The sequence below is a fragment of the Astyanax mexicanus genome, chromosome 10, assembly GCF_023375975.1.
Source record: "Astyanax mexicanus isolate ESR-SI-001 chromosome 10, AstMex3_surface, whole genome shotgun sequence".
NCBI lineage: Eukaryota > Metazoa > Chordata > Actinopteri > Characiformes > Acestrorhamphidae > Astyanax > Astyanax mexicanus.
This window is the reverse complement of record NC_064417.1, coordinates 48,049,735-48,068,651: the sequence shown is the minus strand read 5'-3', so window position 1 is coordinate 48,068,651 and position 18,917 is coordinate 48,049,735. Positions and strand designations below refer to the sequence as shown.

The 18,917-nt window shown below is 35.9% G+C and overlaps 1 protein-coding gene across 1 annotated transcript; it reads right to left on the bottom strand.

Moving 5' to 3' along the window:
* Positions 1 to 1,085: 1,085 nt before the first annotated feature.
* arr3b (arrestin 3b, retinal (X-arrestin)) lies at positions 1,086 to 14,328 on the bottom strand. Its single transcript, XM_022684273.2, has 15 exons — positions 14,192 to 14,328; positions 10,187 to 10,227; positions 7,808 to 7,838; positions 7,642 to 7,702; positions 7,051 to 7,095; positions 5,263 to 5,459; positions 5,115 to 5,174; positions 3,891 to 3,967; positions 3,653 to 3,788; positions 3,477 to 3,561; positions 3,300 to 3,372; positions 2,965 to 3,102; positions 2,006 to 2,113; positions 1,858 to 1,907; positions 1,086 to 1,731 (listed from the first exon to the last, which is right to left on the bottom strand). Exons 2-15 carry the CDS (start codon positions 10,192 to 10,194, stop codon positions 1,724 to 1,726), a joined length of 1,077 nt encoding a protein of 358 aa, XP_022539994.2. The 5' UTR covers positions 10,195 to 10,227; positions 14,192 to 14,328; the 3' UTR covers positions 1,086 to 1,723.
* Between the last annotated feature and the right edge of the window lie 4,589 nt (positions 14,329 to 18,917).

Sequence of the window (18,917 nt, the reverse complement as noted above, 5' to 3'; positions counted from 1 at the left end):
CTGTAATGGCTATAAACAATGTCAAGTGGAAACACTTGTTTCAGTCCATTCTTTTGACAGAATATTTACCTGGATACCCACAGACATGCCAAAAGTAATGGGACACAATGCTTGTGGCATGTGAGTATACATTTAAAAAAACAATACATTTGTTACAAAACTTAAGTCTTCATGATAATGACAAATTTTGAATATTAAAAACAAGTAATGTCACAAGTAGTGTACACTAATATCATTTTAATTTGACATTTTGTTTTGCATTTTTCAGAAATGTTGAAATGTTCAGTAACTTACAAAACTAACACAGAAACACAAATTACATTAATGAAAACATGTATTTTATTCACAAGAACATTTTCACAATTGTAAAGTTTTATAAGCTTTTTTGCACCATTACAATGCATTAGTTTATATTACTTTGTCGTTCAAAGGTGCTGAGAGTGCATTTTTAGCTATAAGTATATTGAAAAATTAACCCTTATTGTATTTTTGTTTAATTTTCTCCCCAACTTAGTTGAGCCAATGAACCCATTCCCTTTCAATACATGTGAGGTCAGACTCCGCCTCTTTTCAAACTGCTATCAATATAGTATAAGTGATAAGGGGAGAAAGCGCCACCTGCCCACCCAGAGAGAGAGAGAGTGAGTTTGTGTGAGTATCAAAACTCAATACTAACTGAATTACTTTTGACACCCTGTTAGAAATTTAGCAAAACATAATATAAAACTGTTTCAGGAAATAATAAAAAACAAAACAGTGAGTTCAAGTGAAGAAGTGCTTTTTAACATGAAGTAAAGCTGCCATAGGTTTACACAGCCTTGTCGGTCAGTTGTCACATTGTCACAATCCTGTTATCTTAATTTTTTCTTCTATAGTGGGTCTTCACTACTATCATCAGCCAGGGAACCTATTCCAGTTTGACGTCCGTTCTGAGGTAAAGAACAATGCAAACACAAGCAGCAACATTAGTCACTCGGACTGGAGAATGAAGTACCCTAAAACCGTCTACAATTCCTAGCTAGCTAGCTAGCTAGCTAGCTAGCTAGATAGATAGACAGACAGACAGATATATATATAGATAGATAGATAGATGGTTTATGGCTGTTATTATTCAGTATAGGCAACATGCTCATATTAGGAAAAAACACTACTATCACACTGTGTGGTAAACAAAACTGTTCCAAATCTGGTATTTCTGTCCTGTGTTCATTCTTTCCTTGTAATAAAGTGATTCAGAATACACTCACATGCCAAAAGTCATGGGATAGCAGTATCTTAATTGATCATAAAGTGTTACCTCAGGGAGTGGCTTGGGACACACATATCCCGCTGATCAGTAAAGCACTCTTTAGCTTCCAAAGGACATGCCTACTGCAGTTGCACGTCCCATGACATTTGGTATGTCACCTTCAGTCTTACACATTTAGCAGGCCTCACAGGATTCTCAGTCTCAACAAAGTACATTAATCAAACAATACAACATTTTATAGAGAAATATCTACTGTATATATCTGTTATGTCTTATGATTTCAAAGGTCTGTGCATTGTATACAGTATGTGGTGCACAGCAATTTGTGATACATAGCCTCTTAATTTCTCATATGTTCTTTATTGAGGCTTATCAATGGACTGACTCATTTATAAATGGTCTCTAATAAAAAGAACGCAGATATACATTTCTTATACAGCTTATACAGAATATACAGATTATACAGCTTGAGACTTACGGGTCTAATCCATTTTAGGTGCAGCAGAAATATAGAGAAAAGAAAATGATATTCATTAGTGATCTAATGTCTACTACAACTTAAAACCCCAAAACAACCAGACACTTAAAGGATCTGACTAAAATCTCACCTGCTGGCTTTGGTGACATCAGGACCAGAGGCATCTCTGCTGTGACATCACTGTAAATAATAAACCATGAATCAATAGCATAAATTAGTTAATTTAGTGATATTACTGAACTACACTGATTATACAGAAGAATATTAAAGATAGTGACCTGGAAGAAAGGCTGCCCAGCAGACCACTGCTGGACACCACGAGGGTAACTTTAATTTTGTAAGAGACCAGAATGCCCTGCACTTCTTTATCCATGCCTGGTCTCAGTCTGTAGAGGGAGACAAAGGACAGTTTACTTTTAATATTATTGTTCTTTTGCTGAAACAAAACAAGTGACTGATTTATAAAATCTTTCATTGGGACATTAGACCATTTTCAGACATTTTCAGGAATAAAAAAGAAGGAAAAAAACTTTTTTTAATCAGTCTGTTGTATTGTGGGTAAAACTGACCTGTTTAAAGACACAGTTTAAATATACAGAAAATATGTTTTCAATTATGTTTGGAGCATGCAACTTTTGCAAAGAAATCACACTCCCTTCCATTTGTTGTTAAATTATCTTACAGATTTTGTATTTTATGTTTATTTCAAGACAGTTTGTACATCAAGTATATTTTATTGACAAATAGTGTTGCTTCTGCTTGGTATATTATATTTATAATTATTAATTGCCAAGTTAATTAACTGCCAATGTTATTTTCTAGGTTTAAATTATACTATACTATACTATCTACAAATGTACTTTGCTGTATTATACAATACTAAAATGTATTATACTATAATATACTGTACTATATACTGAACTATACTGTACTGCACTATTCTGTGCTACACTATTCTATTCTATACTGTTCTATACTGTACTATACTATACTGTACTATACTGTACTACACTATTCTATACAATACTGCACTATACTATAATGCACTATACTGTACTATACTATACTATAAAGAAGTGCAAGTATTATTTCAATAATACCTCAGTAATTTAATAATTGTTCAGTACTGTACATATTAAATATTTTCCACCCTTGGTATAAATATATGGACATATATAATTTATAAATGACTGTTCAATAAATGCAGATTTTTATGCTCATTTAAATGTTTACTAACATTGTAGAAGATGCAAGATTGGTGTCTTCATCCTTTAGTCTGCCATCCAGTGCCAGCCCACGTTTCTCCTTATTGTTGGCCAAAAGAGGCGTGACTTTATATTCCTTCTCAAATGTGGAGTTGGCATTCACTTGGTCCCTAAGGAATTATTTAAATAATACACAATGATAATTCAGCAACATCTTCAAACAGCTAAATTATTTTGTGTATTTTGAGGTACTTAAATAAATAAGTAATTTTGGATAAATTTTTAATTCTGTCCATTTGGTATAAAGTATTTACACAATGTATAAGATGGTTAGATTGTTTAAATGGCATGAAATGGTGATACTTGCCCAAATTCCTCTGAGAGAACGACTTTACTGTATTTGTCGGCTGAATAGAGCACAACATCTGTTGTCTGGTCAACTGAAAGAAGAACCAATAACATTATGATACAACTATTCAACCAGTTTTTTTAAATACATGTTTTAATAATATTTTTAAACTTAGTCTAAATTAATTTTACTTACTGGAAATTCTTATTTTTTTAACCACTTTGTTTGTCTCATTGTTTATTTTCACTTTGACAGGAATTGGATCACCGTGATAATAGACCTTTAAAAAGATTAAAAAAAAAAACATTTTAGAAAGAAATATATTTCAAAATCGTCCATATTAGAGTAAACCTAATTGTTTAGTAATGCACCTCCTTCTCTATAGAGGTCTCCAGTTGGATTGGTCTGTCGGTCATAATGAATTGCTTGAGGATGTTGGCCTTGGGTCCGGACTCCAGCTTGTCTGGTGCAAACTGGATTTTACGAATGACCAAACGGCAAGTGTCCCTATAGAGGTAACAAGAGATACGAACATTATTGCAATCAATCCAATGTCCAGAGATCATAAATGTGTATCGTAGGGTCTAAAGATGAGAACATTAGACATACTTTTTAGTAATTTTCTCTTCGGGGTTGTCTGCCTCTTTGGCAATATAGGCTTTCAGTTCAAAGTCAACGCCACAAGGCTGCAGTAGTGAGGAACAGAAAATTACAGTCAGTCACAAAGGCTGCATATTCAGGGGTTGGACAATAAAACTGAAACACCAGGTTTTAGACCACAAAAATATACAATGATATTGTGACAGACAGTTCTGGTGGAAACAGGAGAGTTGAGGTGCACATTGAATTCTGCCGTGATTTGGGCAGCTGTGTTTTTTTGTTTTTTGGATACAATCCGGGTTAGCACCCGAACATCCCTTTCAGACAGCTTCCTCTTACAGCGTCCACAGTTAATCCTGTTGGATGTGGTTGGTTCTTCTTGGTGGTATGCTGACATTACCCTGGATACCGTGGCTCTTGATGCATCACAAAGACTTGCTGTCTTGGTCACAGATGCTCCAGCAAGACGTGCACCAACAATTTGTCCTCTTTTGAACTCTGGTATGTCACCCATAATGTTGAGTGCATTGCAATATTTTGAGTAAAACTGTGCTCTTACCCTGCTAACTGAACCTTCACACTCTTACTGCTCTTACTGGTGGAATGTGCAATTAATGAAGATTGGCCACCAGGCTGCTCCAATTTAGCCATGAAACCTCCCACACTAAAATGATGACAGGTGTTTCAGTTTCATTGTCCAACCCCTGTAAATATTTTATATTCTTTAGAGTAGCAACTCTTTGCATCTTGGCTGGATTTTCTCAGTCAGCTTTGTGAGGTAGTATCACCTGGAATTCAGGCTCTCTGGTCTCTTAATGTGTTTGAGAGCATCAGTTGTAAAGTTTTGAAGAGGTTGAGTTACAGGTGTAAAGTGAATAGCTCTATTTGAGTAATGTTCTAATCCATATTATGGCAAGAACTACTCAACTAATTAAAGAAAAAATACTTTAAGAAATGAAGAAAGAAAGATTTCAAGAAGTATCTACAAGTGCAGTTCCAAAGACTGTTAAGAATGTTATGATGAAACTGGCTCTCATCAGGATCATTCTACGAAACAAAGATAGTAGATAGTATTTTATGGTTTGTTTATCACTTTTAAGTTTACTCTATAATTGCCTATGTGTTAAGTACATTTACTAAAAGTGAGATAAAGTAAATAAAAAGTGAAAAAGTGTGTCCAAAGTTTTACTGGTACTGTATGTTATAAATGTGTGTATGTATGTTTTATAATACCTTGCCTGTGTCGTCTGGTGCAGGCTGAAGAGTTACAGAGCACGGCAGATTAGTAGGAATCTGAAACAGAGAGAAATGTACAGAAATCAGTATTGTTATTGTTATTAGTGAAAACCCTGCTTTTTGTGCTCTCTGTAGGTTTGCATACAATAAAAGTGAAAGGGTGCCCCTCATCTCCAGCTTTCCTCATGAGGGCGTCCTGCATAGGAGTGTTTGCTGGCTTGTTTCCAGCTGTTGGAGGATAGATCTGGATGTGCTGTATCCAAATGTCTTTCCTGAAGGACAGTCCGATCACATCCAGGTCTTCCCGGCCGTAGCGGAAAGCACAGAGCAGCTGCACCCACACTGTTAATGAGAATAAAAAAGTGAGAATAAAGAAATCAGGATCAAGAACACTCACTGTGTTTGTTACAGCATAGTTTATAGAATGCCCATTATTATAACAGTTCCCCAGACCTCGGGCGGCACTTTCATCTGGGGTTAGATTTAAAGATGCGCTAAAATTAAGTCTGAATACTAAATACAAAGAACACTGAGCACAGATGTTCATTAATTAAGCCATTTTTTTTGCTTTGTAAAAGCTACAGTAAGTAGCCTGTTCTGTTTAAAGAAAAAGCTATTTCAAACTACAATTTATAAGTATTTATTGATAGTATGAAGATGATCCATGCAGAGACTCAAGAGAACTCAAGGCAAACGTCTAACTAAGTTTATTTGATATATTTACATTCTACTAAAATAGATTCATTTTCAATGGGCATATATGCATCTGAAACATTAGGGAGCTTGTGCATCCCAAATGTATCAACATTATCATTTTAATAATATAACATTTTTGTCACGTCCTCGCTATGTTTCCCTGTGTTTTTCCCGTCTCCTAGTGTGTTTCCCCAGTGATTTTCCATCACGTGTGTCTAATTTGTAGCTCCGCCCCTTTCCCAGGGGACCTGTTAGTCTATGTTTGCTGTCGGTCTTTATGTAACGAAGAAGCAGACGGGAGGCGGACGTAAAAGCGGGTAAGACAGACTTTAATATGTAACAAATAAATAAACAAACAAATAAGGAATAAACGAGGAAATAAGAAAACATAAACAAACATGGAAACAAACAAGAGCTACACTAAACAGAAAATGACTAAACAGAGCTAGGGAATATATACAAGGATAAATACGTAAATAAGTACAAAACAAGGAATAAAAAAGGGTATAAACATGATAAACGAAGAACTAGAAAAAAACAGGAGATAAACTGACCGTGACCAAAACCGTGAATAAACTATAGATACGTGGCAAGACAAACGACAGAGGAAGGTGCAAAGACTGACAGCAAACATAGACTAACAGGTACTATATATAGTAACATGAAACACTGAACACCTGGGAAAGGGGCGGAGCTACAAATTAGACACACGTGATGGAAACTCACTGGGGAAACACACTAGGAGACGGGAAAAAACACAGGGAAACATAGAGAGGACGTTACAATTTTAGTCATTATGGCTTTTAGAAAAATGTTTTGGGGAGGGGGAAGCTTTTGTTCTTAATGGTATTTTTTCCCGCTTTCGTTACTTTTAGTTTTATACTTTAAGTATTTTTGAAACCAGAACTTCTACACTTTTACTTGAATAAAAAGCTCTGAGTAATGAATGTGAATAATTTTGACACATTTGAGTGTTGTGCAGTATTTGGTAAGATTTAACAAATTTTGTTAAATGGTCATTTACATGTCTGTGTAGGCCGTGTAAGGTTCTGTGATGGGTTAAGTTGGCTGTAAGTTGCAAAAAGTTGAGAACCCACTGATGTACTGTAATAGTCAGTAAGTCAGTGGAGATTTATTCAGAATATCACTTTCCTGTGACTGGATCACTCAAGACAGTGCATAAAACTGCAGGGCATTGCTGTTGAGAATATTTTAATTAAACAGATGTTATTCCTACCTTTTCTTCCATCAAGTTCTGAAGGATCCACTTTCAGCACCCCATCTAGAAATGGAATTGAACATGTTATCCAACACAATATACAGCTCTGGAAAAAAGACCAATTAAAAATTATGTTTTTCCTTGATTGTACCAATATAAAAACTTCTGGACTATAATCAAGAGGAAGATGGATGATCACAAGCCATCAAACCAAACTGAACTGTTTGAGTTTTTGCACCAGGAGTAAAGGCATAAAGTTATCCAAAAGCAGTGTGTAAGACTGGTGGAGGAGAATGAAAACTGTGATTAAAAACCAGGGTTATTCCACCAAATATTGATTTCTGAACTTCATGAATATGAACTTTTTTTTAAAGAAGCTCTGAATGACAATATTTTAATTTGGAATGTTGTCCGTTGTTTATAGAATAGAGCAACAATGTTCATTTTACTCAAACATAAAACTATAAATAGCAAAGTCAAAGAAACTGATTTAGAAACTGAAGTGGTCTCTTAGCTTTTTCCAGAGCTGTTTGTTTGTCATTGAGGGCTTTGATTCTCTAATATTTTAATGTCATAAAATTGTAAGTTAATATCTAAGGAAGGACTTACCAACAACATCAACGCTGTCCACATGGTCTACAAAGTCTCTCTTCCCCAAATAGAGACATATCTGAAATTATAAATTTGGTTCATTAGTATATTTCAGGGTATTTATCATGTTTATTTTATTGAATGTTGATTATTTATGAGTGTGATAACAGGGAAACCATCTTACCGAACCGTTCCCACTGGTCTTCTTATAAACTCTGAGCAAATGGAGCACAGAAATACATTAAACACAGCCTTCTCTGATTGTTGATACAGTTCATTCAGAGTTTATTTACCCTAAGTAGACTAAGTAGGCTGCTTATTTAAGGAGGGAGCAGTTAGAACCTGCTTCAGAACTGCAGTAGTTTAAAGAAAGAAATACAAAATATTAATATTGACATTATGTGTATCTGATAATTTGCTCCTCCGCTTCCTGTTCATTTCAATAGAGAAAACTACCATATGCAAAAAAGGTCAACAGAACATTTTATATGAGCAATCTGCCAAAGACTGAGCTCACCTGACTCTTACAGGGAATTGGAATTGAAACACTGATTGGTTTATTTTATGTTTATGCCCAAAACACCCCCATGATTAATTAGCAGAATTAGTACATGCCTTTTGCGTGTTTCGAGCTGCACAATGCATGCTTTTCTTGCTGTTTGCATTGCAACAATAATAAAAAAAAGAATTTGGGAAATAATTGGTGGAATTGCCTTCTAAACAAATGTCAGTTCTATAGACTTTGCTCATTTGACATTTGATATAGTTTTAATATTTGATTTGATATCATTTTAGGTGTGTCTGCTCATGGTAATAATCTACCAGAGTTATTTGAGTTATTAGAGTTCAGATAATCTACCGATGTTTTTTTAACATGCATTAACATCACTTTACTCATTTCTGAGCCCCCTTAATTAGTGAATTATCCTCAGCAGCCTTAATGTTCTGAACAGCAACAGGGAAAAGCCACATCAATCAGTCACTGGCACTGGCTCACAATCATGAAACACTCATTATGTCCATTACATCCAGAGATCAATAATTGGCCTAACGAGACAAATGGGACTCTCTAGTCAATTTTTCTTTAGAGCAAGAAAAAGCAAAAATTCAAGCCGGTGTAAAAGAGCTTAACTTTTCGTGTAGCTCATTACTTGCTTGTTAGTTTGAGGTGATTAGCCAGCCACATACATCAGGCTTTGCACTGTTACTTTTAAATTTATATTCACTGAGCCAGTAAATCCACACTAAGAAGGGTTTAGTACAATCTGTTAATCCACCTATAGCACAATCCCTATAGCAAAGTCCCTTATATATTAATGCAGTTGTGCAGGGGAGGATGCTTAGACTGAAACTAACTGCAGTTTACCAGAATGGAGGCAAAGTATTTGCCATTAATGGTGCACTGCAAGCCTGGATAAATTTAATTTTCTTAAATAATTTGAGGCAATTTGTTGCCTCAAATTGTTTAAGTAATGTTTGCTGAAAAATAGAATGAAAATGTTAATTAAACGTAATTTCTTAAGTTACTATGCCTAAATTGTAAGTAGGGGTGGGCGATATGGCTCTAAAATAATATCACGATATTTCATGGTATTTTTGCGATAACGATATACTTGGCAATATAGGAAAACAGAAAAATAATTCATTAAATTCTAGAATATAGTATAATAGTATAACAGTATAATCATAATGTGGCAAAATAAATAGTATAGCATAAAATAATAAAATGCAGCAAAAAACATCACAGAATATTTTCATGCTCATAAACTGCAAACTAAAACTATAAACTAAAACAATTATATAATAAATACACTTAAAGCTTCACAGTAAATAATGGACTACTTTTAAGACAGAACAGCCCTATTATCACGATATTGATTTTTAATATCATGATATTTCTGTGTCACGATACATTGTATACGATATAATATTGCCCACCCCTAATTGTAAGTTAATTTAATAGATGTTTTCTTTATTATATCAGTGTCTTTGCACTTTTAAAAGTAACTCTACTTTGAAATTTATAGCCAAGTGTAATTGAGCTGTATCATATATTCAAGTAAAATATAAGTGTGGTATAGCATACTGCCAACACAGAGTTACTGCAGCAGCTCAGAAAATGATGCTTGTTCTTACAGCCTACAACATAGAGCCCAGGCAGTTAATCATGATATATACATTATGACCTACAAGTTTACCTAAGGGAGCCTGGGGGGAATCACTACACACTGATGGTGAGTGTCAGAAAGTGGGGGGGACACCCAGTATGCAAATAGGTTGTGTGAAAAGCACAAAAAAGTGGTCAGTGGCTTTGTAAGTTAGTTTTACTTATATAAATCCTTGTTTGAATGTACATGTAACCACAAATGTTATAGCTCAATAATAACTCAAAATAGTTGAGTTGGAATATTGGAAATTGGAAATATTACATGAAAAAAAAGACTAATTGATTTAAGTTCAAACAAATAGTAGGTTTACAGTGTGCCTCTACAGCACTTCCCAAATCACTGTACATTATATATATTTTTAACATTTTTGAGTGACTTAATCTGCTGGAACCTACTTGGCCATGGTTGCAGTTCCTCAGTTCCTATGATAGAGTTCCTACAATGGAAAACAAAGTTAGAAACAGTGTTATTAGAGATCAGATTGTCAGTATATCAAAACCAAAGCCAATATCTTATTTAAAATTTATTAAAAATGTCACTTCATTCACTGAGAAAAAATGGCCTCAGAAAACAATGAGTTCTAATCTAGTGGAGCTAATCTCGGAAGAGCAGATTAACATGACGATTGCCTGTCTGCTAATCTTAGACCAGTGCTGCACTCAGGATAAGCTCTTGCTAGCTGCTAATATGTTGGTCCTTAATCCAGGAGATGAAGACCAGCTCTCTTAAGCACTGAACTGCTGAGTCCCGGCAGTATGAATACTCGTTTCCATGCAAAAACACCAAGAGTGCACTCTGATATAACCCTGATATAATTTATTTCATACACAAACCAGTGTTGGACAGTAATGAGGAACATCAGATTTATACCTGTACTACAGTAGTGTTTTTTGTATCTTTACTGAAGTGTTTCCATTTTGGGGGACATTTACTTTCACTTTACTAGATTTCAAACTCAAATATATACATTTTTTCTTCACAGCTTTGTACAATTGTCACACTACAGTTTTTCACCTAAAATAAAAAATATGAAATAATTCATGATGCTTTTACTTTCAGTAAGTACAATTCATAAGATTTTAAAAGAAATATACGAATAATTAAAATACAATTGTATGTTATTAATAATTGTGTATACTGTAAAGTTTTCTGTATATTTTATTTTATTTCTCTATTCTATGTGTTTTAAAAACTGTTCTCTGCAAAATTGTGGGAACCTGCACCCAGGTTTTTCATTCACATGTACACCTGTAATCTGTGACGTGACAATAAAAATCTTGAATCTATAATTACTAAATGGCAGCATCAAAACATTAAATATAGCAGATTAAACTTGATGTAAATTATGATAATATAAGTATTTAATCTAATGATTATTATCTCATAATTGCTAATAATTATTATTTTTCAATAGTACCATTAACATTTCTAATAATGAGTTTGATTAGATAGAAGCTAAAATCAAACATGGATTATGCATATTTATATATGTTATTTTCTAGTCACTTTGAAACTTAACAACATTTAGTTAAGTATTTTTTACATAAGGTTTACTCTGTTTTCTCTCCAGTTTAGCTGGGCCAATTAATTCACACACTCATTAGGACTCCACCGATTACATGCAATACTCCCGGCACTTGGAGGGTGAGGACCAGCACATGCCTCCTACGTCCCAGCCTCTATTTAATTAAAATATGCTGCTGATGTAGAACAGTTCTGATCAATCAATCAGTCAACCAATCAACCTAATCAATTTAAAATCTGAGTACATTGAGGGTGGCTCTCATTTACAACGTAGCCGAGCCAGTACAGAGGGAAGGGATTGTCAAAAAAGGAATAAATAAATCAATAAAAGGACCCAGAATTTTCATAAAATTATAGGTAAGAAAATCAAAGGTAATAAAAAACATAAGTCTGCAACTACAGATGAATAAAGAAAACTAAGAACATAAAGGAGTAAAAAATAATAATAAGCAATAACTAAAAAAGAAACTCTAAAAGTAAGGTTAAAAGACTGCTAAAACAAACCCAAATGTAAAAAAAAATAGCTAAGAATTAAATAAGACTAAAAATAACTCAAAAACATACCAGAAATTATATAAAAGATAATAAAATCAACCAAAACAATTGCAGGCTTCCCGAGTTTAAAATGATTTTGTGACACCAGTAGTTTGTGTGACTTCAGCCAACAGAACCAATCAGAATCTCAGGATGTTTTTACACAGGTTTGTGTGTTTGTTACATTGTATTCTGTACATTTGTTCCAGGTAGATTTGGTTTCACACTGCAGTTTTGTGAGCAGACTAAAGAACTTTACTACAGCCTCTCATCATCATCAGCTACGTGGGCGGAGCCTCTCTATACTTCATGTTAATAACTGGTTTGTAAAATGTTCGTTATGAGTTTAGTGAAATGCTTTGCTTTCAGGTGTTGTGCTGAATTCTAGCTCTCTGTCAGAATCCGACTCCCCTTCATTTACACGCTTTCACCCCACAGCAAAAATAAGTGTAAAAGATTCTCCTCAGATTCCTTATATCTGTTTATAAATAAGAGTTAATCTACTGTTACAGTAAATAAATTAATTTCCAGTCTAAGCGTTTGTCTTCATACTGCTGCGTGCTGTGCTTCACTTTGCCAAGGGGAGTCGGATTTTGGCACAACACCAGTTCATTTTTCCTCTGGTTTGTTTAAAATCAGACTCAGCTTCCTGTATTTGATCTGAAAGATTGAAACCATCTATAAAGTGTTTTTTTAATACCGCAGATTTACCGGACTACAGTTCATCAGTAGATCAGGAATAAGAAACTCTGGTTCTTTGGTCTGAACTGTGGTTTTCAGCCCTTTTCACACCTGCTACTCTGGTTCGAACCCAAACTGAAAAGTCTAAGCAGCCTAAATTTCAGGAAGAGGCAGGACTATGAATTATTATTCAGTAAGAAAACTGTTGGCACTGTAAAAATGTTTATCTTGTGCAACAAAAAAGACTTGGTCTGACATTTCTCCATATATTGTCTTTGCTGACTCAACCTAAAATTATTCGTAAATGTAAATGAGTATCAGTAATACACCAACAATGTAGTGTAGTAGCAGTAGTGTAGTGTTTGAATTCATTGCTAAATATCTGGAAGATGTTATGCAGTCGTAAACTTAGCACAGCCTTACTCAAATCTAACCCTAACCCTAATGCTGTTGTGATCTACTAAATATATTCAGATGCTGCTTCACTGTCAATATGTTATTGATACGTTCCTTAAAGTCTGATGATTGTTTTTCATGTATTTATTTATTTAATTATTTACATTTTATTTATAAAGGACCTCTGTTAAGGCTTTTTGCTCAATAAACCTAATAAAATAGTCACTTAAATATTTTGAAGTTGGATTTTTACAGTGTACAGAATCAGGACAGCTTGTATATTTTTTTAGTAGCAGTTAAAAATCATTTAGGCGTTGTATTTGGAAATTCCCCCTTTATCTCTAAGCAAACAGATGCGAGTTCAGAGATGTTTCAGAGAGGTCTTATATACAGAGCGTTGGTTAGGGTACTGTGGGTAAGCTGGAAAGGCTTGGCCAGCTTCTCATAAGCCCTGCCCTGCCCTGCCTTGTGGGCATTGATTACTTTCGCTTTCAGATCTTTACACAGTTAACTGAGAGCTTTTTTTTGTAGATAATATAACATTGATGAAATATATTTTAATACGACAGGGACACTTTGCCAAAGCCAAGTCAAGTCGTGAAATTTCCTTATTACTAAATATTCTGCCAATATATGTAATGTATATATTTATATAGATCTCCATCATATCTCCATCACTATCCAATACAATCAAATGTGGACAGAGATAATGTGCATTTGAATTTGCCAAGGATATTTGTGTATTGTGAAAAAAAAACAGCATTTCCAAACTTTTGCACTATACTGTATGTACTATACATTACTATACCAGTAACATTTTTACATTTTAACATTTTCTATGTACTATACATTTCGCACAATACTATACTGTTCTCCAGCATGCAATACCATTACTTTTACCTACACAAATCTTTAATTTGCAATATTTAGATATAAAAACACTACATTCTTCCACACCACCACTTTATAATATAGATATTTAATAATACAAATATCTATGTACACTATATTCCCCATACACAATAATATACACCCCACAGTGCTGCCAAATAACAGGCAGGTAATCCAACAATCAAATCTAATGCTATGCGAATTTTATAACTACATTATTACAATATTATTCATCTGCTGCATGAACCCATTCACTCCTCTAGCTTTCATCACTTTGTCTTCTACCCAAATCCACCATGTCCACTGCTTTTGGGCTGTCCCTCTGAGTTGCAGTAATTGTATTAGAGTTAGACCCTTGGCCGGGCTCCTCTTACCTCCGTTGGCTGGCGCTCTGCTCCTGTGCTGTGGCTGTAATCCGTCAGACTGCTCGCTCTGACAGTGTGTAAGTCACCTCGGCTGCTGCCACCATCTGCCTTTATGCTGCACGCTCTCCTCGCTCCCTCCCTCAGTGTAAACACACTGTTATACAGTGGAGAGGTCTTCTTAGAGCCAATCCTATTACTTAATTAACTGTCTTTGTTTCCTGCCTATAACATGTATAAAAATAAGCACTATGTTGCCTATAAAAAGAGTGACACGTTTATACACACACTATACTATACTACTATACTGGAATTATAATATAAGTAATAGGTGTATTATATGATGGGCAGGGTGTTAAATTACAAGCAATGCAATAAAAGGTCTTGTCCCTAATCAGTCTACACCTTCTAGGCAAAGTTCCCAAATTGTAGCCTTGATTAACCTACGATAGCCTTCTTTACTCGTAACTTTACTATAGGAGTCACGAAATCTGGATAACACTGTTAGCTGATTGGCTGACACTGTGCTTCTGATTGGTGGACATGGAACACCAGTTGGCATGATAAATAGGCGACCTCAATTCAGTAATTCATGTAGATCCATTTAACTACACAAAATTGAAATTGTTCTTCATGCATGTATAGTATAATATACACGGTTTATATGTATTTACACTATATACAGCTCTGAAAAAAATTAAGAGACCACCTAGAAATTATGAGTTCCTTTGATTTTACCAAATTGAAAACCTCTTGAATCTATTAAGAGGAAGATGGATAATCACAAACCATCAAACAAAGCTAAACTGCTTGAACATTTGCACCAGGAGTAAAGGCATAAAGTTATCCAAAAGCAGTGTGTAAGACTGGTGGAGGAGAACATGATGCCAAGATGCATTAAAACTGTGATTTAAAAGAATGGGTCTCTCTCAGGCTCTCAGTGAACTCCAGCACTGTGGTACCGTGATAGGATGCAGCACCTGTGCAACAAGTCCAAACGTGAAATTTCACTACTCACTTCTAAATATTCCACAACCAACTGTCAGTGATATTATTATAACACAGTGGAAGAGACTGGAAACAACAGCGACTCTGTGCTCTGTCAGTGTTAAATAACAGAGCAGGGTCAGCGGATGCTGAGGAGCATAGTGCACAGAATTCCCCAACTTTCTGCAGAGTCACTACAGTAATCACTACACACCTCCAAACTTCATGTAGCTTCAGAGTTCATCACTACACACCTCCAAACTTAATGTAGCTTCAGAGTTCATCACTACACACCTCCGAACTACATGTAGCTTCAGAGTTCATCACTACACACCTCCAAACTACATGTAGCTTCAGAGTTCATCACTACACACCTCCGAACTACATGTAGCTTCAGAGTTCATCACTACACACCTCCGAACTACATGTAGCTTCAGAGTTCATCACTACACACCTCCGAACTACATGTAGCTTCAGAGTTCATCACTACACACCTCCGAACTACATGTAGCTTCAGAGTTCATCACTACACACCTCCGAACTACATGTAGCTTCAGATTAGTTCATCACTACACACCTCCAAACTTCATGTAGCTTCAGATTAGTTCATCACTACACACCTCCAAACTTCATGTAGCTTCAGATTAGTTCATCACTACACACCTTCAAACTTCATGTAGCTTCAGAGTTCATCACTACACACCTCCAAACGTCATGTAGCTTCAGATTAGTTCATCACTACACACCTCCAAACTTTGTGTAGCCTCAGAGTTCATCACTACACACCGTCAAACTTCATGTAGCTTCAGATTAGTTCATCACTACACACCTTCAAACTTCATGTAGCTTCAGAGTACATCACTACACACCTTCAAACTTCATGTAGCTTCAGAGTTCATCACTACACACCTTCAAACTTCATGTAGCTTCAGATGAGTTCATCACTACACACATCCAAACTTCATGTAGCTTCAGAGTACATCACTACACACCTTCAAACTTCATGTAGCTTCAGAGTTCATCACTACACACCTCCAAACTTCATGTAGCTTCAGAGTACATCACTACACACCTCCAAACTTCATGTAGCTTCAGAGTACATCACTACACACCTCCAAACTTCATGTAGCTTCAGAGTTCATCACTACACACCTTCAAACTTCATGTAGCTTCAGATGAGTTCATCACTACACACCTCCAAACTTCATGTAGCTTCAGATTAGTTCATCACTACACACCTCCAAACTTCATGTAGCTTCAGAGTACATCACTACACACCTCCAAACTTCATGTAGCTTCAGATTAGTTCATCACTACACACCTTCAAACTTCATGTAGCTTCAGAGTTCATTACTACACACCTCCAAACTTCATGTAGCTTCAGAGTTCATCACTACACACCTCCAAACTTCATGTAGCTTCAGAATTCATCACTACACACCTCCAAACCTCATGTAGCTTCAGAGTTCATCACTACACACCTCCAAACTACATGTAGCTTCAGAGTTCATCACTACACACCTCCGAACTACATGTAGCTTCAGAGTTCATCACTACACACCTCCAAACTTCATGTAGCTTCAGATTAGTTCATCACTACACACCTCCAAACTTCATGTAGCTTCAGATTAGTTCATCACTACACACCTTCAAACTTCATGTAGCTTCAGAGTAGTTCATCACTACACACCTTCAAACTTCATGTAGCTTCAGAGTTCATCACTACACACCTCCAAACGTCATGTAGCTTCAGATTAGTTCATCACTACACACCTCCAAACTTCGTGTAGCTTCAGAGTTCATCACTACACACCGTCAAACTTCATGTAGCTTCAGATTAGTTCAGCACTACACACCTTCAAACTTCATGTAGCTTCAGAGTTCATCACTACACACCTCCAAACTTCATGTAGCTTCAGAGTACATCACTACACACCTTCAAACTTCATGTAGCTTCAGAGTACATCACTACACACCTTCAAACTTCATGTAGCTTCAGATTAGTTCATCACTACACACCTCCAAACTTCATGTAGCTTCAGAGTTAATCACTACACACCTCCAAACTTCATGTAGCTTCAGATTAGTTCATCACTACACACCTCCAAACTTCATGTAGCTTCAGAGTACATCACTACACACCTCCAAACTACATGTAGCTTCAGATTAGTTCATCACTACACACCTTCAAACTTCATGTAGCTTCAGAGTACATCACTACACACCTTCAAACTTCATGTAGCTTCAGAGTTCATCACTACACACCTTCAAACTTCATGTAGCTTCAGATGAGTTCATCACTACACACATCCAAACTTCATGTAGCTTCAGAGTACATCACTACACACCTTCAAACTTCATGTAGCTTCAGAGTTCATCACTACACACCTCCAAACTTCATGTAGCTTCAGAGTACATCACTACACACCTTCAAACTTCATGTAGCTTCAGATTAGTTCATCACTACACACCTCCAAACTTCATGTAGCTTCAGAGTTAATCACTACACACCTCCAAACTTCATGTAGCTTCAGATTAGTTCATCACTACACACCTCCAAACTTCATGTAGCTTCAGAGTTCATTACTACACACCTCCAAACTTCATGTAGCTTCAGAGTTCATCACTACACACCTCCAAACTTCATGTAGCTTCAGAATTCATCACTACACACCTCCAAACCTCATGTAGCTTCAGAGTTCATCACTACACACCTCCAAACTACATGTAGCTTCAGAGTTCATCACTACACACCTCCGAACTACATGTAGCTTCAGAGTTCATCACTACACACCTCCAAACTTCATGTAGCTTCAGATTAGTTCATCACTACACACCTCCAAACTTCATGTAGCTTCAGATTAGTTCATCACTACACACCTTCAAACTTCATGTAGCTTCAGATTAGTTCATCACTACACACCTTCAAACTTCATGTAGCTTCAGATTAGTTCATCACTACACACCTTCAAACTTCATGTAGCTTCAGATTAGTTCATCACTACACACCTTCAAACTTCATGTAGCTTCAGATTAGTTCATCACTACACACATCCAAACTTCATGTAGCTTCAGAGTACATCACTACACACCTTCAAACTTCATGTAGCTTCAGAGTTCATCACTACACACCTCCAAACTTCATGTAGCTTCAGAGTACATCACTACACACCTTCAAACTTCATGTAGCTTCAGAGTACATCACTACACACCTTCAAACTTCATGTAGCTTCAGAGTTAATCACTACACACCTCCAAACTTCATGTAGCTTCAGATTAGCTCATCACTACACACCTCCAAACTTCATGTAGCTTCAGATTAGTTCATCACTACACACCTCCAAACTTCATGTAGCTTCAGATTAGTTCATCACTACACACCTTCAAACTTCATGTAGCTTCAGAGTTCATTACTACACACCTCCAAACTTCATGTAGCTTCAGAGTTCATCACTACACACCTCCAAACTTCATGTAGCTTCAGAATTCATCACTACACACCTCCAAACCTCATGTAGCTTCAGAGTTCATCACTACACACCTCCAAACTACATGTAGCTTCAGAGTTCATCACTACACACCTCCGAACTACATGTAGCTTCAGAGTTCATCACTACACACCTCCAAACTTCATGTAGCTTCAGATTAGTTCATCACTACACACCTCCAAACTTCATGTAGCTTCAGATTAGTTCATCACTACACACCTCCAAACTTCATGTAGCTTCAGATTAGTTCATCACTACACAAC

Bases quoted from the DNA above. Each gene is read 5' to 3' on its own strand.
- arr3b (XM_022684273.2), bottom strand. The intron at 3,789-3,890 runs GTATGTCTAATG...TTACCTCTATAG, and splicing joins GAAGAGAAAATTACTAAAAA to GGACACTTGCCGTTTGGTCA. The intron at 2,114-2,964 runs GTTAGTAAACAT...CTCCCTCTACAG, and splicing joins AATCTTGCATCTTCTACAAT to ACTGAGACCAGGCATGGATA.